General features: G+C 44.6%; 2 protein-coding genes across 9 annotated transcripts in view; one reads left to right on the top strand and one right to left on the bottom strand.

The window, feature by feature from the left end:
• Positions 1-20,088, top strand: part of ASPN (asporin) — a 36,780-nt gene extending 16,692 nt beyond the window's left edge. Inside the window, exons 2-8 of the mRNA XM_083156136.1 lie at positions 2,111-2,411; positions 2,928-3,040; positions 6,789-7,002; positions 8,351-8,461; positions 11,001-11,094; positions 15,586-15,724; positions 18,553-20,088. Of these exons, the coding sequence (XP_083012262.1) occupies positions 2,135-2,411; positions 2,928-3,040; positions 6,789-7,002; positions 8,351-8,461; positions 11,001-11,094; positions 15,586-15,724; positions 18,553-18,750 (1,146 nt within the window). The 5' untranslated portion in view covers positions 2,111-2,134 and the 3' untranslated portion in view covers positions 18,751-20,088. The remainder of the gene's footprint in view (positions 1-2,110; positions 2,412-2,927; positions 3,041-6,788; positions 7,003-8,350; positions 8,462-11,000; positions 11,095-15,585; positions 15,725-18,552) is intronic.
• CENPP (centromere protein P) overlaps positions 1-23,021 on the bottom strand; it is a 245,147-nt gene that overhangs the window by 131,937 nt on the left and 90,189 nt on the right. The window lies entirely within an intron of this gene.

Raw genomic sequence — 23,021 nt, 5'->3', positions numbered from 1 at the left:
ACACCTTATCTGTCCGTACATTTTAAATCCCCCCCCACCTTGCTGTGCAGTGTGGATTGCCAAGATTCTAAATTGTAACCTCCATGGATTTCCTTCTAGCTATAAATCCCCATATTATTATATGCCCATTGTGGCCAAACTCTGTTATATATAATATGCAGACGTTAGGTAGTCTAAAATCTAAACCACATGCTTTTATTTGAACATTAAATAAATGGTACTAACATAAACTCACATGGAAAGAATCTGATAACTAGTAGATTAGGTAACGGTATAGGAAAAAAGGGTCACAGAGAAAATACATTTTTGTGTTTTTCTTAATGTGAATATAGTATAATGAATGTAAAGGCTCCCATACACTACTGACATTTGGTCCGATTTGACCAGATTTCGATGGATCCGACCAATAAATTGGGCCAAATGTCATAATTTGACATCCCGTCCGACCGAATCTCCTTGGTAACATGCGAGGGGATGTGTATGAAAACACATCCACTGGGATGCAGCTGCTAGCAGGATCAATTTCCGATGGTCGGCGACCACCAAATGATTCCTCCTGCCATCATAAATAAAACTTAGTCTGGACTTACATTTATTTACCAGCGCTAGGACGAATACGGGCGGCTGACATCCTGTTAAGTCAGCTGCCCACCCCGGCAGGCACACATGTACCCATGAGGTATGCCCCATTTTTTGGGGGACACCCTGTGCCTGCCCCCGTCCCTCCCTTCGGTGTAACTCACCGAAGCCGTTCCTTGTCAAGGTTTGCACATGCGCAGAAATGTGCATGCGCAAACCTCGAGCATCGCGGCTGGGGCTATGAGCGGTCCTGAATCGGCCCCATAGTGTTCACTGTAGAATAGGTTTGGCCAAGGTGCTGACCACAGAGGAGGGATTCAGTATGAAATCCCGGCGTTCAAAATCCAGACGCTGGAATCCCGACCGCCGAAATCCCGACAAGGGGGCGACGTGGATCGCCCCCCCTTGCGGGCTCACTGTGCTCGCCACGCAGCGGGCCCGGTGCCTCGCTACGCTCGGCACGCTAATTTATTCTCCCTCCAGGGGTGTCGTGGACACCCACGGAGGGAGAAAGTGTCGGGATTTCGGCGGTCGGGATTCCAAACGCCGGAATCCCGACCGCCGGCATTTAAACTGCATCCCCAGAGGAGGGCATACTTTTCAAGATTGAAGGGCAGAATTGTTAGACATGTTGCTAAAGAGTGTGGGTACTAATATGTGGCATAGTATTACATTTAATATTTAGCTATTTCTCATTCAACCCACCATATGTCCCTTGAATGCTCCTCAGCCTTTACCACATGCCATCGGACTCCTCACATGCCCCTTCAGATACACTTATATGGCCCCGCAGTGCCCCTCCGGACACCCCACATGCAGGGTGCAGTGCTATAGAGGCAGTGGTGGGGATGTGGGAGATATTGGTAAATCAAACAGATTGCCAAAACCCCTGTAAGTAGCCACTTTGGTCTAGGCTTTAGGTGGAGTACTTAAAAATATACCTTTGTGCAGAATTTTCATATAAGCTCAGTGTCATAATTAGGCAGGGGGTTTATAGTTTGGGCACCAATAGATATCTTACTTCTGCATATATACCGCAAGAAGGATTGATCAGCTTGGAGTCCAGATAATGCAAAAACAACACAGTATTATTATTATTATTATCATTAACTTTTGCACAGAAAAATGTAATCAGTCACAGCAGACCACATTCCAGTGAAAGGGTGGTTTACTGGCCTATCCAAGTGACGGAACATCATAATGTCAATACACTTGAAATCACCACACAGAGGTGAGGAGTACCATTAGCTTTATGATAATCCCCATTATTTTGTATATAGCATATTATAATAGTCTTCATTCGTCCCACCTTCCAAACTGCACGTTCTCAAAAACATTTGTCGGATCTGTGTAGCCGGGCCTGTCACAGTAACGGAAGCCCGTTATTTTGCCCATCAATCTCCTGCAGCAGAACAATGCTGGGTTACAAAAGCCAGGTACAGTGCCTGTGAAATTGATGCTGCATAGAATACGGATATGCACATGGTAATACTCAACATGTATCTAATAGGTCTGTGATTTTGTATTACAGGATTTTCATTTTTGAGACGACAACATGAAGGAATGTGTACTTTTCTACTTCTTGGCGCTGTGCTCTGCTAAGCCATTCGTATTACCTCCGAAGTACATGGCACTAACTGACCTCATGCTGAAAGACATGGAAGATGATGATGACGATGATGATGATGACGATGACGACAACGACAACAACTCATTATTCCCATTTAAGAGAAATGTACCAATTCGCCCCACTCCGCCACCGTTTGACTTATTCCCATTGTGCCCATTTGGATGTCAGTGCTATTTAAAAGTGGTCCAGTGCTCTGACCTTGGTGAGTATTTTGGGCAAGTTTGGTGATGTATGTGAAACTAAAATGAAAAACGATTACTGCCTTAAATATTCAACATGAAAACTGGGGTCTCCTAGATTATTTTATAATGAAGGGCTCACTGTTAAAGGACCATACACACTGGGCGATTTTGAGCTGAAAGCAGATCACTTGAACCATTTGAGCTGCTCTCAGCTCAACAGCCTCCCAGTGTGCACAGCCCGGCGATGACCATCACCTGCTGCAGCCAATCATCTGCTGGTATTAGCAGCTAAGTGGATGGCTTTCCATAGGGCCGTGCTATAGAAAGCCATCCATCCTTGGGAAAATTGATTAGATGGGGAAAGATACCCAGTGTGTATGCACCTTTAGAAGACTTTAAAAATGTTATTAAAATTATTATTTAAGATAAATATAAGACATAATACTAAAAGCTGCATACATGTAGTATACATCCTGACTTCTTTGGTGTTTACACATTTATTTCATTGACTAGCATTTATTGTATGTAATCAACAGGTCTGGCCTCCATACCAGATAAAATTCCTTATGATACAAGACTATTGGATCTCCAGAACAACAGGATAAAAGAGATCAAAGAAAAGGATCTACAAGGTCTCTCCTCTCTTTCAGTAAGTCATATATACTGCAATGATTTCATTTGGAATAAAGATTTACTATAACTAGTCAGCAGTTAACAAACCCAATGCACTGTGCAATTCTTGACAGTGTCTACTATAGACATTATGGGGTTCATTCAATTAATGTCAAAACTGCCGTCTTGACAAAAAGACGGCAGTTTTTGACATGAATAGGTCAGAAGGGGTTCCGATCAATTCAATGCTAGATGTTTTTCAGCAGGTCGGAATGTTCCGACCTGACGAAAACCAGGTGGATTGACAGAATAGTCGCTAATCCACCTGCTTTTGATGGAAACACAGCCAAAACGAAAGGTTTTGGCCATGTTTCCTGCGATCTCAATCCAACATGAAAAGATGTTGGGAGTGAGGCAGGTAGGACGGCACCGGGTGAGCAGCAGTTTACATAGTGCCATTCTCCTGTCCGCCACCTCCCGTACCCACCTGCCGAACTCACTTGTCCCGCTGCCAGGCTGGGTGAGAGCAGCTCACCCGGCCCCATCCCGGCTCCTGCTGCCTCCTGCCGCATTCATCCTGTCCCCTGCCGGGTGAGCATCAATCAGCGGAATCTGGATTTGGCCGCTGCATTGAATAATGGATGACGGATCCCTTCCTTCCAAAGAAGTTTGGAATGGATCTGGCATCCATTGAATATACCCCTGTATGTTTTCAGGGGATTGGGTATGAAATGCCAGTGGTCAGAATCCCAATGGTTACAATACCGACAAATCCAGCATCTATTCTAACACTAACCCGCCCTTCCAGCAACCTAACACTAACTCTCCCATTCGGCAGCCTAATCCTTATCCTACTGCTTAACTGTAACCCTATAACTCAGGATACATTAATTCGGTCAACCATATTTAGGTCGACATGCATTGGGTTGACCACTGAAGGTTGATAGGCCTTAGGTCAACAGCTGAAATAGGTCAACATGGTTGGAAGTTCAACACAAGCATTAGGTCGACATTGGCAAGGTCAACAGTCAAAATGTCATGATTTTTAGCTGACAAGCGGTATTTCATGCCCTACCCTCCACTAGGGTGTAGAGGGAGAATACAATAGTGTACCAATACACTTTGATGGTGTCCATGTCGAATACGTTTTGACTGTCAACCTAGCCATTGTCAACCTATTTCAGGTGTCAACCTTAAGGTGCCCATACACTGCCTGCGACGTCTCGCAGCAGTGTACGGACACCCGACAGATTGCGAAATGCCGGGACCTTCAGGCGGCAGGAACACATGGGATCCGTTGGGATGGATCGCATGCATCCCTGCTTCCCACCCGCATCGCCGCCTGGAGGAACGGGTGGTCGGACGGCCTGCCAGTTCGACCACCTGGTCGGGTCCGATGCGCACGGGACCGCGCATCGGACCCGACGGCATGTCAGGAAGAGGCGATTTGGTCCGATATAACGGACCAAATCGCCTCGATGTATGGGGGCCTTAAGGCCTGTCGACCTTCAGTTGGGTCGACCCAATGACCCATACACCTAGTACTCACCATCAGGATACATCAGCATTGTGACTGTCGAGCTTCTGACTACAGATGGAGCCTTCTTGGTACTTGTGTAGTTTCACGGCGCCACTGCATGCACAGTCTGTGTCTGAAACTTGGCAGCCTGCCAGACGCTCTATTTAACTGTGCGCGTGCCGCTCTAGCTGTTCTCAGCGCAGCGTGTGGCTGCTTTCCTTATGTAAGCTACGTTATCAGCGTAGCGCTGGGCAGCAGCAGCGCACGCTGCCCAGCGCTGACAGGTCACTGTGGTACTTGTAGTTCCACAGTGAAATAGGCAGTCCTGCGCACCTCTGACAACCCGGCAATTTAGACGCTAAAGCGTATAAATCCAGACTCCTGCGCACCGCTGACAACCCGGGAATTTAGACACTAAAGCGTCTAAATCCAGACTCCCTGAACTGGACACCCCGGCAATTTAGATGTCTAGATTTAGACGTCTAAATCCAGACTCCCTGCAAACCGCTAAGATGGGGGCATCTAAATTTAGACGCTAAAGCATCTAAATTTAGTAGGGTCTAGGGGTATACTATTAAACCTGTTCACAATGACACTAGTTGACGTACCAGCTGTCGACCTTGTTAATTCCACTATCCGGCAGTACGCGTCCCACGACCTTTTCATACCCCCACTATCCACGTCGGCGTGGAGTTGAATCTCTAAAGTGTGGCAAGGGCAGCGAGCCACCGAGCCCGAAGCATGGCGAGCGCAGCGAGCCCCGCGAGGGTCGCGGATACCTTCACAGGTATCCGCGTCCCCTTGCGGGCTTCACAGGTATCCGCGTCCCCTTGCGGGCTTCACAGGTATCCGCACCCCACGCAGGGCTCGCTGCGCTTGCCACACTTTATAAAATCAACTCCACGCCGACGTGGATAGTGGGGGTATGAAAAGGTTGTAGGACGCGTACCGCCGCAGCTCGCGACGCTTCGGGTTGGCATGGATAGTGGAATTAACAAGGTCGACAGCTGTTACGTCGACTAGTGTCATTGTGAACAGGTTCAATAGTGTACCCCTAGACCCTACTAAATTTAGACGCTTTGGCGTCTACATTTAGATGCCCTCATGTTAGCGGTTTGCAGGGAGTCTGGATTTAGACGTCTAAATCTAGACGTCTAAATTGCCGGGGTGTCCAGTTAAGGGAGTCTGGATTTAGACACTTTAGCATCTAAATTGCCGGGTTGTCAGCGGTGTGCAGGAGTCTGGATTTAGACGCTTTAGCGTCTAAATTGCCGGGTTGTCGGCGGTGCGCAGGACTGCCTATTTCACTGTGGAACTACAAGTACCACAGTGACCTGTCAGCGTGCGCTGCTGCTGCCCAGCGCTACACTGATAACGTAGCTTACATAAGGAAAGCAGCCACGCGCTGCGAACAGCTAGAGCGGCACGCGCACAGTAAACACAGAGTCTGGCAGACTGCCGTGAAACTACACAAGTACCACCTTCTTCAACTAGCCTTCTCTGGAGAGCCATGGTGAGCCATGGCTCACCAAGGTTTATTATCATCTATTGTTCTCAGCTGCAATACAACACACACATAGAACAAAACCGTAGGGGAGAGGGATGCCAATCCCAGGATTTGGGATTGAAAAACGCTCAATCCCGGGATTCCTGTGATCCCGCATTTGGCATCCCTAATTAAAAAATTAAAAAAAATATCCTGAGTGTGGGCCAGACGGAGCAGCCGGTAAGCGGGGTGGGTGGTGCGGGGGTACCGCACTGAGTGGCCAGGCTAGCAGCAGAAGAGCAAGTTGGGAAGGCGGTGTGGGGGTGCGGCCTGTGCAGCGTGACCTTTAGCATCTGCGTACTGGGTCGGGAGAGCCCAGCAGCATTTGAGCTAGTGCTCAGACACTGCCCAGCATTAGACTGCGCATGCACAGTCTAATCCTGAAATCACTGCGATTTTGGGGCCAAATCCCGGGACTGGGATTGGGCGGGATTTGGCCCAAAAATCGCCTTGATTTCAGGATTAGACTGTGCATGCGCAGTCTAATGCTTTGCAGCGATTTTTTTAAATTAGGGATTGGCCCTAAGTATATAGCCTGAAAAAAAAATCCCCAAAAATAAATTAATCATGAAAACCCCACACTTTTTGCATCCGGAAATTCTATGTGCCCAATTGGATATGCCCTTCAGTCTTAATTGTATTGTATATTCTATATATAGAAAAAAACTGTGGTGGTTACAGGATAAACTGATTTATAATATGAACTTGTTATGCATCTAGGCTTTGTTTCTGAACAACAATAAATTGTACAAGGTCCACCCGAAAGCTTTCCAATCAACAAACAAGCTACGAAGACTGTACCTTTCACACAACCAGCTCACAGAAATACCATCCAACCTTCCCAAATCCTTGGCAGAGCTGAGAATTCATGACAACAAAGTGAAGAAAGTACAAAAGGATTCTTTCAAAGGCATGGCGTCCTTACACGTTTTAGGTAGGTGTGTCTCCCGGGGATGGATTAAATTGGAAGCATGTCACGGAATGACAAGACTTTGCAGGAATATCTATAATGTTATGGCAAGCTTGTAGCAGTCCTCGTTCCTGAAGGTATTTTACAGCTGCATCAGCCTTGCTTAATTTGCGGTAACACAATTCAAGATGTTCTCTCCCGTTTCTCAGAGCAGTTACAGACATGTATAACAAAGGACAAAGAATTTTAAGTTAAATTGCTTTAACTTTTAAAGGATTACCATGCGTGTCAAACAATACTTACTGTATATTTCCAGTGGAATTCATAGTAATAAATATATAATAAAAAAATAGGAAATGATGGCATTTATATGCATACCTTTCAACAATAACCTTAAGTACAAAATAACCATATATATTTCAAACCACCAACCAGTTTCTTAATCTGACAATTGGAACAGGGAAGGTTTATGTGCCATGACGGGGGTGTAATTACGCCTACAGTGGCGGGTCTGGTGCTTTTGAAGTGCTAGTCTGCTCTGTACGCCCATTGAAGCACACGTACATTACCAGTTACATCTGAACATGTTTACCGCTGTTCGGCTATTCAAAACAGCAATGACTGCAGGATCCAGCCCGACTTTCCCATTGCAGGACATACACATCAGCAGTGTGTGTGTGTGTGTGTGGAGGGGGGGGGAGATGACGTAACAGAATCCTCAAATCAGGAATGTCCTGCCAAAAGGGAGACAGCTTAGAGCAGTGATGGCTAACCTTGACACTCCAGCTGTTGTTGAACTACACACCCCAGCATGCCCTACATCATGTTTACCATGGCAAAACTGTAGCACAGCATGCTGGGATGTGTAGTTCAACAACAGCTGGAGTGTCAAGGTTAGCCATCACTGGCTTAGAGGTATAGAGAAGCTAAACCTGTTTCAGTCAGAACATTTTATGGGCCAGAGCGACGAAGCTAGAAAAAGTGCAGAGAAATAAATCACCAGCCAATCAGCTCCTAAGTATCATGCTACAGGTTGTGTTTGAAACATGACAGGAACTGATTGGCTGGCAGTTTATCACTCTACACTTTATTACTTCTTGAAGTTTAGTGTATCTGGCCCTTTGTTATTAATAAAGTCAACCTATGTTACTGGAACTGGAAGGTTACTGTGTGTGACAACCAGGAGCGGAGAATCATCTCACTGTGAGAAACAGACTTTTATGTTTGCTGTAATAACAGGTAATGCTCTTTATGAAGCCTACAATCAGTAATGCCACATGCAAAGATTACATTCCATATGCAGCTACCAATGTGCATATGGTTCTTACAACAATCCTCGACTATATTCCTAATAATAGACTCTATTTATCAGAAATGAGTGCAAATCCTCTTGAAAATGAAGGAATAGAGCCTGGAGCGTTTGAAGGACTGACAGTCTTCCACGTTAGGATCGCAGAAGCCAAACTGACATCCGTCCCTAAAGGTTGGTGACATTTTTCATCCTGAATGTGTAAAGTAGCAATCTGTGAAATACACAGACACCAAGCTGACAGTATAGAGATGACATATTCATCATCATTCCCAGGGAATACATACACATACACTGGCGTTCAGAAAATTTCTGACAGAGGCTACCTTCTACCCCCTAACCCGCCCTCCCGAAGCCAAACCCTAAACCTCTCCTTAAGTATCTATCCCTAACACCCTCCCCCCAGCCTAACTACAACCCTCCCCTCTTAGGGCTTAACCTCTTCCACCTTTTAAGTGCCTAACCCTAACACTCCCCCACAACTTCACCATAACCCACCCCTGCATACTTATGATCAGGATGATGGCGGTCTTGATTCTGGCTGCCGGTTGGGATCCCGGTAATTTGACCGCCGGCAGCCCAATCACCAGCATGGTGACTGCATTCAATTCCCGTATGGGAATGACTGAGAACATTACTGTACCAACAAAAATCTAGAAGCCTTCACACAACTGATGGATATGAGGATAGAATACATAATATGGAGAATATCAGACTCATATTCATTAAACAGAACGAAGTTACAATAATATAAATAAAATATAGGTTTGCTATTATGTTGGCAGCTAAGCTGACAATTTAGATAAATCTGTGAAAATCTAGTCTTAAAAAAGACTAGGAGCAGATAGGCAATTCTTAGATATAGGGTGAGCAGCTTGAGGGCTCCATGAGGACAAGAAATGGCAATATCGCCATCGATAGAGGAGTGTATGTAAACGGGTCACACGATAAGAGTCTACATTTAGACTCTGTATAAGATTGGTCTACAGTAATCATAAATCCTACAGCTATAACTCAAATACAGAGAAACAATGAATTACATTATTCACTGAACCTCATTTACAAAGCACACTGGATGTAAACTACTTTGGTGTGTGTGCATGTCCTTGATATTGCGCTCCGTGCCCTCCTGCCTTCCCGTCTTTGTACATTACAACCTATCAATTATGCAGTAGTATAGTAATATTTGCACGTTGTGCAAAAGTGTAAATATTCCAATAGTGTACAATCTCCCACCACCTTAACCACTGGCCTGGCATGATGTGACCATATCATGTCATGCTGGGTTTCACATAATATGGTTGCTATATTATACATACACACAGCAATACACCATCAGCACCCACAGAGCATTCGGAGCCCTGTTCAAGGCTTCCTGGTCACCGCCCAATGTGTTTTCTCTGAAGCCGGGGCCCACGACAGAGCAGCTAGAGTCTCCTCATCCTGCTCTGGCCATCTGTGCAACACAGGTTGCGCTGGGAGCAGGGCCAGACTGGGACCAGAAATCGGCCCTGGCATTTTGAGCACACAGGCCCACCTGTAGTAGGTGGGACCCTTGCGCGGCAAAGTGAAAAGGGGACATGGCCTCATGGAAAGGAGGCGTGGCATCACAAAAAGGAGGCATTACACTGCCCGTTACACATTATGGAACACACTGTTATGGCCATTACACATTATGGAACAAACCAGTATGCCCATTACACATTATGGAACACACTGTTATGCCCATTACACATAACGCCACACACCATACTGCCCATTACACATAACGCCACACACCATACTGCCCATTACACATGACACCACACACCGTGCTACCTACTACACATGACGCCACACACCATAATGCCCAATTACACATGATGCCATATTTGACAGTTACTGTGCCTCTGCTGTCATCCCAACTGTGTTATTTCACATTCTAGATCCCAAATGCATTCCATTTACAGCACAATCCTAAACACTGTGTGTACTAGGGATGACTACATTTTTCAGGCTTTTGCTGCATTTAAGTTCAAAATAATTCATACAATATTTATGTGATATAAATGCTGCAGAATATTTTACCTCTGGTGCTTTAAGGATGCGGTGCTGGAGTGGGTGTGTGGTGTGGTAACCGTCTCTCTAGTGCGGTCTGCTGCTGCTACGTCCTGCCCTCTCTGTGCTGGCTGCCACTGCTCCCACCCTCCTCGGTGGTGGCTGCAGTGCTGTGGCTTGAGTCCCGCTCGCTATCTTCTCAGGCCATCTCTTCCTCTTGTGTCTTCAACCTTTCCCTCTGATGTGCATGCATGTGGCGACGGCGTCATGACATTACCCGCACGGCTTAATAAGGAGGGAACCTGGTGGCGACGTGGATGAAGCCAGATCCTCCTACTCCTCGCCGTAGCCAGCAGCTTTGGGCCCAGTCTGCACAAAATCGGCCCACAAGGCCATCGGCCCTTCTGAGAAAGATGGCCAGTCCGGCCCTGGCTGGGAGACAGTGCTTTTTGGGGTCTCTGCAAGTTTTGCTCAGTTCTATCTGGTATATAGTTCAGCTGAAAGGTATAGTGAAACGGCAACAGGAAAATGCAGCACCAGTTAGGTTAGGTTCAGTGTTGCCATACCACTGTATATCACTCCACTTCGAGCACTGCATAGGACAATACAGTATTCTATAAAATTATTTATTGCTTAATTACCATTAAAACTAATATTGTTTTCAATTTCAATATAGGTCTACCTTCATCAATCTATGAACTCCATCTGGACCACAACAAAATTACATCTGTAGAACTTGAAGACTTTATACGTTACAAAGAACTCCAGAGGTAACATCAGAGGTTATGCTAGTTGTAAGGAGGAACGCTTGTGTTTCCTATTTTATTCAGAGCTATGAACCGAAGAAGTGCATGATATACAGTACTTATATGGTTCCAAAGCTTAACAACAGCATACATAGGGCCAGATGTACTTAGCTTGAAAAGTGATAAAATGGAGAGCCAATCAGCTCCTATCTGGCATACTTCAGACTGTGTTTGAAAAATGACAGGTATGAGCTGATTGGCTGGTGGTTTATCACTCTCCATTTTATCAATTTTCAAGGTTTAGTACATCTCGCCCTTAATAGCTTAATCTCATACATATGTGTTTAGATATAGTAAGAGTAAGGCTACTTAGCTGAGTGCTTATCCACTAAGAGACTAGGGATTCCTCTGCTAAAATTTAATTTGTGGACTAAAGTTCAGCTTTTAACACTTTTGTACCAGTATTTAGTGTATAAATGGTCTCAATTGCGTTTAGCAAATTTTGTTTGTAAATGGATGTTGGATTTTCTGACAAATAGACCTAAAGCTGGCCATACATCTACAGATCGATTGTCAGATTGGGCTGGTTGGAACAAAATCCTGGTAATGGATGAGAGCAAATGACAGTTGACCATTTGCTTTGAAATGCTGGAAAACTGCCAAAAGCGGTCATTCATATACAGTACTACCAGATTTTTATTCCAATCAGTCCAATCTGACAATCGATCTGTAGATGTTTTGGCCCCATAAGGCAGTAACACTGCACAACTCTCTGATGAGTGAGCTTGTGGTAAGCACAGGAGTACCGCAGGGATGCGTGTGGCGTCTCTCTTTACTTAATATTGTGTTCCAGGCTCCTACTCGGTCCATGTAATTAAACTTGCAGATGATATTGCCATTAGAGGTCCTACAGTATTCGCAGAAATGAAATGAGAGTATACTGTAGATCAGAAGTCTCTAGGCTGGAAATGTAATCATGATAATCATTTGATTTTAAATGTACAAAAAGTCCAAAAATGATTGTAGATTTTAGGAACTCAGATAAACAGGTCCAGTGTTCTTTAGCCATAAATGGTCAGGAAGTGAAGGTGGTAGAGTCTTTGGGTTTTGTCTTAGAAATAGCCCACCAGCATCTTTTATTTAACCCTTTGAGAGCCAACGTTGCTGTGAGGGAGCCTTAAAATATCCGCTAAAAATGTCAGTGCCGCTCACAGCGACTGCTCTTCTAGTATAAATAAATACACAACTAAATTCCAGGTAAAGCTGCTGGTTTACCTTTCCCAGTATTCAAGATGTGTATAGATAAAGGCTACTTACTAAGCCTCGAGAGATTTTTGTCACCCTAATTATGGGATGTTTTCTATGTTGCCCTCAAATATGCGATGTATAGATCAGTATTATACAGAGCCAGTTGACTGAGTGAAACTTTTTCCCTGACAGCAATAACTACAGTATGTTGAATGGAATTAACTGTCGATAATGAGGTTTTAGTTGATGGTGTTTTTATGCGTTTATGGTTTCTGTATTTGTTCACTTATAGCTTATATTAATTGTTCATGTACTTGATCCCTTGATGACAATAAGGTTCAAATTAATTTTCCCAATTTATAATTTATAATGTACAGATTTCTAGATATTATTGATAGACAGCTCTACTTTGCCCATCGCTTGGCTTTTAGCCACGACAATTATGGCTGTTGTTCAGCAATGTCTGCTACTGGCATTTCCTCAATTAACCACAAGTGGGTCTAATTGCCATAGATATGTCAGCAACAGCAGCTCGACAGCCAGCACATCGACTGGTTACACATTGTTCTGATGTGTACCCGGCCTCAGACATGTTCTGCAAACATTGTCTGAAGGATGTTACATTGTTGAAGTTTTTTCTGTTTACACCCATTGCAAGTCAACTCTATTGGCTGAGAAAGGGCGTGATTCTGTAGCAACAGTGTGGAAATGCCAGCAATCCTGGCCTCCTAGCAGTTCAAACTTGCATACAACCTTATTGGGATGCAAAAAAAAAAAAGCTCAATGAGCCCAAAGATATTTAAGTATGGTGTCTAGCTGCACTTACTGGCATGGACTCTTGGGGGGAGTCTAATCGAAATGATCCCACAGACCAAACAATGTCAAAAGTTTTCATATTCTTTTAGTACAGGTATTAAGGGTTTTGGAGCATTTCATACTTATAATGGGAAATGCAAACTGGCCAAATGCACAAATAAATGTACTAAAGTGAGCCCTGTGATAAGAACACCAGCTTCAGCGGGCGAATCACAGGGCTCACTGCGAATCCTGGCTTCTGCATGGTGTGGGAATGGGGCCAGAGAGATCAGCTATGAGTAATAAAAAAAATTATACTCACCTACCCAGGGTCTGGTAGTCAGTGCTCCAGTAAGGGCTGCCAGGCACAGGGTACCCCAGCTGCTCCTGTGACTCCCCCTCCCCCCCCAGTACAGTGATGCTGCAAAGCAGCAGCTCACTTTACAGCACCAGAGGGCAGAGCAGCAGGGAGAACGGATGACTGACAGCCCTCCAGGAGCTCCAATGAGTGATCTTCAGGTTAGGGGTGTGTGATCAGGGATGAGGGTGTGATCCTGGAGGGGAGGGAGGGGGAGCATTGCGATCGGGAGTGCTGGTGGTTGAGGTAGTGGCAACATTGGTGGAGCATGCGCAGCTATTACTCAGGGTATTTTTTTGCAAAAGATACACCGATTTGGTGGTGAACTGGCATCGCAGGGACAGAGCATTCTTGATATTATCTTAGCACATCGGCATCCTCAAATTCATATAAATCGCCACCTAGTCGGCAGCCAATAGAATCAGTCTGAGGAGAGGCGCAGAAGATGAAAATCTCTGCGTCTCTCCAGTCCGTGAGCGGGTACCAGCCGGGAGCAGCGCGTCTGGAGCTGAAGACGCCGGGGTCATCGCCGGGGACCAGGTGAGTAGGATTTCCTTCCTCAGGTACCCCTTTGGATTACTACGGATCCAGGACCCCGGAATCTTCAGCCCAGGAGCCCCGGACCAGCCCCGGAACCAGGACCAAGGCCCCTGAACCGGACTCTTCAGCCCTGGAGCCCCGGAACCAGGACCAAGGCCCCGGAACCGGACTCTTCAGCCCTGAAGCCCCGGACCAGCCCCGGAACCAGGACCAAGGCCCTCGGAACCGGACTCTTCAGCCCTGGAGCCCCGGACCCCGGATCCAGGGTCTGACCCACGGGCTCAAGGTAAGTAAGTATCAGTATGTGTGGGCTGTGGATGTATTAAACGTTTATTTTTCTGGGTGTCAGTGTGTGTTTTATTTAACTATTTCTTGTACTGTGGAACTACAAGTGCCAGCGGGCCCTTTAATGCCCTGCATGCTGGGACTTGTGGTTCTCCAAGTCCCAGCATGCGGGGTAGGCTTGATGGGACTCATAGTTCTACAGTATAAGACAATGGTTTTTATTCTTTTTTTACACTTTTCATCAGCCCGATGCCCACCGCCCAGGGGCATCGGGGACAGCCCTGGACTTTCAGCATGGGCTGGTAAGTCCTGGAGGGGGGGGGGACCCCTTCTTTGGGGGGGTCCCCACTTCCCCAGGACCCCTGCCCATGCTGACCAGCCAGGGGGATAATGCTTTGGCCGCAGGACCTTATATAATAAGTGTCCCCCGGCTGTGGCATTACCCTGCTGGCTGGTTGGGTCTGGTGCTGGTTCTTGAAATGCGGGGGACCCCTAGTCATTTTGTCCCCCGTATTTTGGGAACCAGCGCCGGACCTTGAGCCTGGTGCTGGTTTCATTAAATCAAGGGGACCCCTATTTGTCGGGGACCATGATTTTATGTCACCAGCACTGGCTCAATGAGCCCGGGGCTGGTTATGTTCTGGCGGGGGACCCCGCGCAGTTTTTTTTTTAAAACTGTTTAACCCTTTTTTTCCACCAGAACCCTGCACAGATCTCAATGATCTGTGCAGGGTTCTGGCTAATTCGCCCATCAGAACCTGGTCTGATTTTTGGGCGAATTTTAGACACATTTATACAAATCGCATACCATTAAATATGCGATTTGTATACTTTTCAATGTAAAAACATCTGGATGTGATGTGCTGCGATAAACAGCCATCGCATTTCCAGAATGTCCAATTTGTTGGGCAAAATCGCACTTTTTTCACATTTTCGCAGCTCATTAAATATGCGAAAATGGAAAAACATGCGATTTCGGCCGTTTTTGCGAAAAAAATCGCAAAAAAAAAAATCTCATTCCATAGAATGTCACCCCTAATGTTAAAATGATTACTAATCAATATCACCATGTTTTACATTCAATTGGACACTTTTTACAACACCAATACTTAATAATTGTCCAGACTGTCTTTCTATTTGACCTTTATAGTCTGGTATAGTATATTGCGCCCCTGTATGCATTATTACTACACTACTGCCAAGTGATAGCAAAATATAGAAAACGGTCTTTCTCTGGATGTTTGGATGTTTAATAGATATCATTTCTTGATTCTTTTCCTTTTTTTTAGGCTGGGCTTAGGACACAACAAAATTAAAGAGGTTGAAAATGGAAGTCTTGCTAATATACCCAAAATAAGAGAAATACACTTAGAAAACAACAAGCTGAAGAGAGTTCCTTTTGGAATACCGGACTTAAAATATCTTCAGGTGGGTACTTCTGTTCTCAAAGGTTTTGTTTTCCCACTCAAGACCTCTCATATGCCATGCGCATGCACGCACACACACACACACACACACACACACACACACACACACTGGGGGTTATTCTGGTGGATTTGCAAGGCTGCGAATTCACAGCTTTGTGAGTCCACTAAACGCCACCCTGCAAATGCCGATACGCACGCCCCCCTCGCATGCAGCATTCATACACACGGGCTGTGAATGGATGTTAAACATACATATCCATTCGCAGCCTTTGGGGGAGGGGACACCCACATCGTTTAATGGTCACCGACCATCGAATGATGTGGAAAGCCCACGCACATCTAAGGTTACTCTGAGGTAACCTTAGATCTGTGTGGACAATCGGCAGGAAGAGGGTGGGCAGCTGACATCTGGTGATGTCATCAGCCCGCCCCCATCGCCCATGTCACCAGGTGATTTCCATGGGAACGCCCAGCGTTTTAATGGGAACACCTATGAAACACTGGGTGTTCCCATGGGCGCGACTATACACCGAAGCCCCATGCCCCGAAATCTTGGGTGCTTGCACCTACCGAACAGTCTCATGAACATAAGTCCCCCTTCAGGATTCTCCATCACATTGATGCTAATATCATCATAAAGTTGGGTACACACTACACAATGGGCCTGATTCTGGTTGGTTTGCAAAAGCAAACTCCTTCTTTAATGGAAAAAAACATGTGCACTGCAGATGGGGCAGATGTAACATGTGCAGAGACAGTTACATTTGGGTGGGGTGTTCAAACTGAAATCTCAATTGCAGTGTAAAAAGCTGCCAATATTTACTCTGCACAGAAACAAAATAACTCATCCAAATGTAACTTGCTCTGCACATGTTACATCTGCCCCACCTGTGGCGCACATGGTTTTGTTCATTAAAAAAGGAGTTTGGTTTTGCAAACCAACCAGAATTACCCCCGATGTGTGTACCCACAGATATCAGTGGTGACAGGGAACCAGCGGGATGCTGACATTGGCAAGTGCATAAACACTTTCCGTGTCGGCAGCGAAAAAGTCGGCAGGGGGATGATGATGATGATATAGTGATATAGCTCAGAAGTGCACTTTTCCTGCGCTTAAAAATCGAGATTCATGCAAGGAAACATACTGTTCCTCATAAACTGCTGAATCAATAGGGGTTTACTACACACAAACCCCCATTTTGGTGTCATTAAGTGACTTTACCTCACAACTCATGGCGACAACCAGTATTCACGTGCAGCATAACCCCCGGTATTCAGATCATACGGCATGGCAATTAGCCATAGGGTAAACCATGTTACATGAATCTAAAAAACATATCCAAAATATCCATATCATACACAAGACACTACAAAAAACACTAATCCATGCACTCATTATATCACGCTTTGCTTATTGCAAAAGCATCCTCACCGGTCTGCCTGAGAAAAAAGACTCTCACCGCTATAATCCATTTTGAATGCAGCTGCGAGGCTGATCTTCTTAGCTAGACGAACATTGTCTGCTGATCCGCTCTGCCAGTCCCTCCATTGGTTGCCTGGATATTACTGTATTCAATATAAAATACTTCTACTCACATACAAGGCCATTAACCGGACTACAGCAACATATATCTCGTCGCTTATCTCAAAATATATCCTCCCCCCCCCCCCCGACCTCTACACTCTGCCCAAGCTCTGCGTCTCTCATCCACACTCATTACTAGATCCCATTCACAATTTCAGGACTTTCGTCGAGCAGCACCCACCCTATGGAATGCAGAACCACCACATAACCTCCAGTAGCATTCATATCTAATTGAATCCCATCAGGACTGACTTGCAATCTGGTGGGACTGCCATGCTATGGAATCCTATCCTTATGATACCTAGATTGTAAGCTTCTGAGCAGGGCCCTCCTACCTATATGTTGGTCTGTTGTTACCCAGTTTTTTTTATATTAGTTTCCAATTGTAAAGTGCACTGGAATCTGCTGCGCTTTATAAGAAACTGTAAATAAATATTCAAATATCCCCCAGCATTTTTCAACTCCTGCAGAAAACAGGTGATACTTTTTGGGTTGGATCTATATTAAATGCTTTAATCTAGAATCTAGAATTATGGTAATGGGTGGTCCCAGATCCAAATACATAAGAAGGGCAGACCTTTGCGCGGCGAAAAGGGATGGAGGCAAAAGGGGCGTGGTGGTATTACACTTTAGACCACACACATCGTAATGCCCATTACACATTTTAGTGAACTCCGTAATACCCATTACACATAAGGCCAGATACCATAATGCCCATTACACATTGTTCCACACATCGTGATGCCCATTACATACTATACAACAAACCGTAATTCCCATTATATGTTTGACACACAAGTGCCGCTTACCTACGTGCTCATTGCTAGGGGGTTCTTGCTTGATGCCTGGGGGTTTCATGCTCAATGCCAAGGGGACTTCATGCTTGTTGCCAAGGGGGAATACATGCTTGTTGTCAATCAGGAGCGGCATTAGTGGTATTGGTAGCTGCTCCTGATTGGCTGCCGGACTGTGAGCTCCTATTGGCTCGCGGTCCAGTGGGAGTACTGAAAATATCGATGCTCCTGCTTAAACTACAGCCGGGCAGCGCACAGCGCTCTCTGCCCAGCTGTCATTTCTTTACATTTTATGCGGCCGATGGTCTAATGAGTGGTCCGGTCCACCCCCGGACCACCCCTTACATTCGCCTATGTGTACAATCACAAAAACATACAGCAGACTGTACTTTCAAGATAACCTTTTTCTTTTATAACATTGTCACACTTATTCTCGCTATATACTTCTAGGTCTTATTTCTGCACTCTAATCTGATTGGAAAAGTGGAAGTGAATGATTTGTGCCCCAAACCACCCAAACTGAAGAAGTCCCTCTATAGTGGCATCAGCCTTTTTGGAAACCCCGTCAAATACTGGGAAGTGCAACCTGCAACATTTCGCTGCACTCTGGGTAGGAACAGTGTGCATATTGGGAATTACCGAAAATAGAAACAAGTTTTGCGCGATGCCTTCAGTCCTTATGAGAAAAATAACATCAGTCTGTTCTGATTATTCTGGCACAAGCAAACCAAAGAACAGCCAGCCGGAACCAAGGAATAGGACGGCACCACATTTTTGCATTCACAAATATTAGAATTTGCTGAAGCGGAAACTCGGAGCAAATGTGTTTACAGAGTAATTGCATGAAGTTCTTTCTTGAAACTTGATTTAGAAGAAAATATTTAACTTGTTGCTTGAATTTAATTCACGCAACCCAGGTAAATCAATTCTTCTGTTGCGTGAAAACAGATTCATATTTGGTGCTAGCCCAAACCCAGTGGTACATTTCACATATACTGGTACGGGTATTTGTTATGATCACATTTGCATAAAGTTGGTTGTTCCCATTGTTTCAAATGATATAATTCACATAATAGGCTAACTATTCTTCCATAAAAATAAAAAAAATTAAGGATATTCATCTATTTTTACTGTGTTTTAAATATATTCAAAATTGTGTTTTGTTTGTTACTATATTTTTCTATCGGTGTGTTAAACAAATAGTAATCACACAGTAGTAGTGACAGCATCAAAAAGCTTGAAAAAACTGGCATTAATATTTGTACCCACATATTTCTTTCTACTCTAATAAAGTTTCTCGGTAAGCTTGCAGGTTACCGAGTCCTTGTGACGGCGCCCTGACAAATACATGACCCCCCCCTCCACCGTCGGTGTAATGAAAACACATCCCCTCACATGTGCCCATGCAGCAGGAGAAATTATTTGCTGGTTACAAACCATCAAGTGATCTCTCCTGGGCTCGCAAATAAAAGTCAATAGAGACTGACCTATATTTGCAGTAGGGTGACCAATCCCGTGATCATCGGGATCCCGAGATTTGGCCCCAAAATCGCTGGGATTTCAATCCCGGGCAACATCTGAGCACTCGCTCAAACGCTGCCTGGCTGTCCCGACCCGGCGCGCGGCTCTGCACAGCGTGACATGATGCTAAAAGTCATGCTGCGCGGGGGGGCGCACTCACAGCCTGACCTACTCGCTCCGCTGCCGCTGGCCCGGCCGCTCAGTGCGGCACTCCCTGCCCCACTCCCTGGCTGTAGCGCCTGTCCAGCTCCCCAGCCGCACCACCCACTGTACCTGCTATGAATTTTCTTGTGCACAGTATTTCCAAATATTATCTCATTTTTTACACTTGAGCTACCTTAGATAGACATACACTTATTACAAGTATAGTAAGACAAAACAATTACCAACTTCACTCATTGTATGCTTAATAACTGTTGTGTTGTAAAAAAGAGGCGCTCATTTATCTAGTTACTGTACATTTGTTCTGAGCATAATAAATGAAGTCTTCCAATTACAGTATACTGCCTTTTAATAATAAAAGTATTTTGAAAACCTTATCGGTTCTGTTTTGGACTTAATCTCAAATATTGTAAGTGGGTTGTTAAATGTTGTCCGTCCTTGAATATCAGAAAACAGTGTAACGATAACTTGGTAAATTGAGAGGTGTTCATATAAGTACTAGTAATTTGGGTCAGTCATTCGCTAGGTCACTAACAATTCCTGATGTTGCAGCCAATACCGCTCCTCCCGCTTCTGTTTCTCTCCACCTCTTCCTCCCATATTTTTCTTGGTCCGCCTGTTTCTCTCATCTCTATTTCCCTTCTACAGTATATCTCTTTCTCCAATATGTCTTTAGGCCAATTCCCCCCCATCTCCCCACTTCTTGCTCTCATCTATTTAAGTCAGTATCATCTTCTTTTTCCTTGCATACTGTACTTTATGACTATGCTTTTCTTTTTCTCTATCATAGGGCCTTATTCTAGTTCACTCTTTCTGACAAAATCCTTCTTAGATGGACAAAACCATGTGCACTGCAGGGGGGCAGATGTAAAATGTGCAGAGAGAATTAGATTTGGGTGAGTTATTTTGTTTCTGTGCAGGGTAAATACTGACTTCTTTATTTTTACACTGCAATATAGATCTCATTTTGAAGTAAAACCCCACCCAAATCTAATTATCTCTGCACAAGTAACATCTGCCCCACCTGCAGTGCACATGGTTTTGTCCATTTAAGAAGGATTTTGTCAGAAAGAGTGAACTAGAATAAGGCCCATAGTGTTTTTCTGAATGCTCCTTCATGGTTCTTATCTAAACTTCTCCTTTTATTCAACTTTCCCCTCTTGTCACAGCATTGGTGCATAATGTGCTGAGCCCAGTGGGGGAGTTACAGAATGGTACTGCTGTAAGAAGAGCCCCCTGCTTTATGCCAGAGTTTATTGTGCATACACAGGCCTCCGGGACTTCTCTATTACACTTGTGCAAATCACCAGAAAAATGGCCATGGTGCAATTTCTACACCACCTGCTAACACTGCCTGTCTTCTCATGTTCACCGGTGGCCCGTAACACTCACTCTCCAGCAATGTACCCGCACATGGAGAGCAGCGGCATACAGAACCACCTGCCTGAGATGCTACCCTCCTAAAACTTTTACTCACATCTATATCCCTTTCCCCGAGCACTCTCATCTTGTGCCATGGAGCCAGACAAACTTTGCAATGACCATCTAGGTTAATCAAAGTGTCTGACCCACGAGCAAAGACAGCAGTACTTTCTAAACATTACTCCATACGAACAGAACAACCAATTAAACTGATTCACAGTCTGTCTAGTGATCTGGATGATCCTGACAGCCAGGAGCAGCGGTTTTTCTTGCTTTACATCTGTGGAATCTTTAAAACCTTTTTTCCTCTCTCAGGCACATACAGTATACTCTAACTGTAGTGTACTGCTGCTGCCTTGCTTTTTGCACCACTTATCTTTGCCCCATATTCAAACTATTTTGCAACAATGTTGATCTCAACATAGTTACATCGGGATATATAATCTTTCATAGCAGTAGAACCAATTAGCAAACAAGACAAGCATTGCTCGTAAATAGCACACTGCCCATTTACAAGACAGTTACTTGCACATTTTGAGTGTATCCATTTCATATAGGGGTTATACATTAGTAGAGTGAGGCTATATTCTTTACACGCTCCTTAAACTCAGAAATACGCTGATGGTGTATATTGAGTTTATAAAGGATTCAAATAGGTGTGTTTCAGACTTCACAGGGTACAGGCGTACCCCCCCCCCCCATACATAAAAGGGTATCACTGTATTGTCACTAATTTACCAGTGCTTAGCACTATTTCTAAGTTACATGTTGTTTGTCTGTTTGTCTGGAGCACCATGATTATTACTTTTTAGGTGTACATATTAATAAAAGTTATATTTTATAAATGTTTTTTTTCTGAATTTACAAGTAAGAATGCCTCCAACCAAAGAGAGTACTTGTCTCTTCTTCCAATTGTATTTACATTTCATGCCTGCGAGTAATGGTGAGGGATAAGACAATATGTAGAGTAGGGGGAAAGGATATATATAGCAAACATAGGAGCTTTACCCACTTGGAAATTGTTGTTTACACTTAGTTTACCAAATGGGGCTATTGAGAAAAATGCCTAATGCCATTGCTGCCCACTCACAAGGACTTTCGAAATTGTGGCATTACATTGCCGGGTAGTGAGGCTGTGATTATGCAAATCGTAACAGCATACCTATGCCCCTCCGACCTATCATACCTATGCCCCTCCGACCTAGCATACCTATGCCCCCCCCCCAACCTGGATCTTCCCCTTGATAGATCTCCCATGAGGCATCCCAGCAAAATTAAGAAAGTATATCTAATGTAGGAGATATCAGAGATATTGTCCTCGTTAACACAGTCCACACTAATCTCAAAGACTGAGGTCTAGGAAATGTACCCATCTTCGAAAAGCTTAGTGTTCACAGCTTGGCCATGATCGCAAACGCCATCTTCAAACCACTGCATCACTAATGGAAACCCACTGCACACTTGCCATGCCCCCCATTCCCTGCACAATAATTCTGCGCACATCTGCCTTTATTGTACCACTGTCACGTTTCATTTACTGTATAAACAGAAAAACAAAACAATGAATGTATTGCAGCTATAGGAACAAGGCGCATATAGGGTAAGCTAAAGATTTGTATAATATTGAGGACTAAGCCATGATTCACAATTCAGATGCTTTTTATCGACCTTGTCATTCTTGAAGTCAATCATCAAAAAACAAGAATATTATCCTGCTGGAAGCTTGTGGCTCTTGCTGCTGTTAGGACATAATTCTATGATCTCCTTGTATCATAGTTGATTCCATATGTAATAATTATATTTGCTTCAGAGTT

The sequence above is a fragment of the Crinia signifera genome, chromosome 8 (genome assembly GCF_055691185.1).
Source record: "Crinia signifera chromosome 8, ASM5569118v1, whole genome shotgun sequence".
NCBI lineage: Eukaryota > Metazoa > Chordata > Amphibia > Anura > Myobatrachidae > Crinia > Crinia signifera.
Note: the sequence above shows the minus strand (reverse complement) of the source record. Positions and strands in the feature narration are given on the sequence as shown.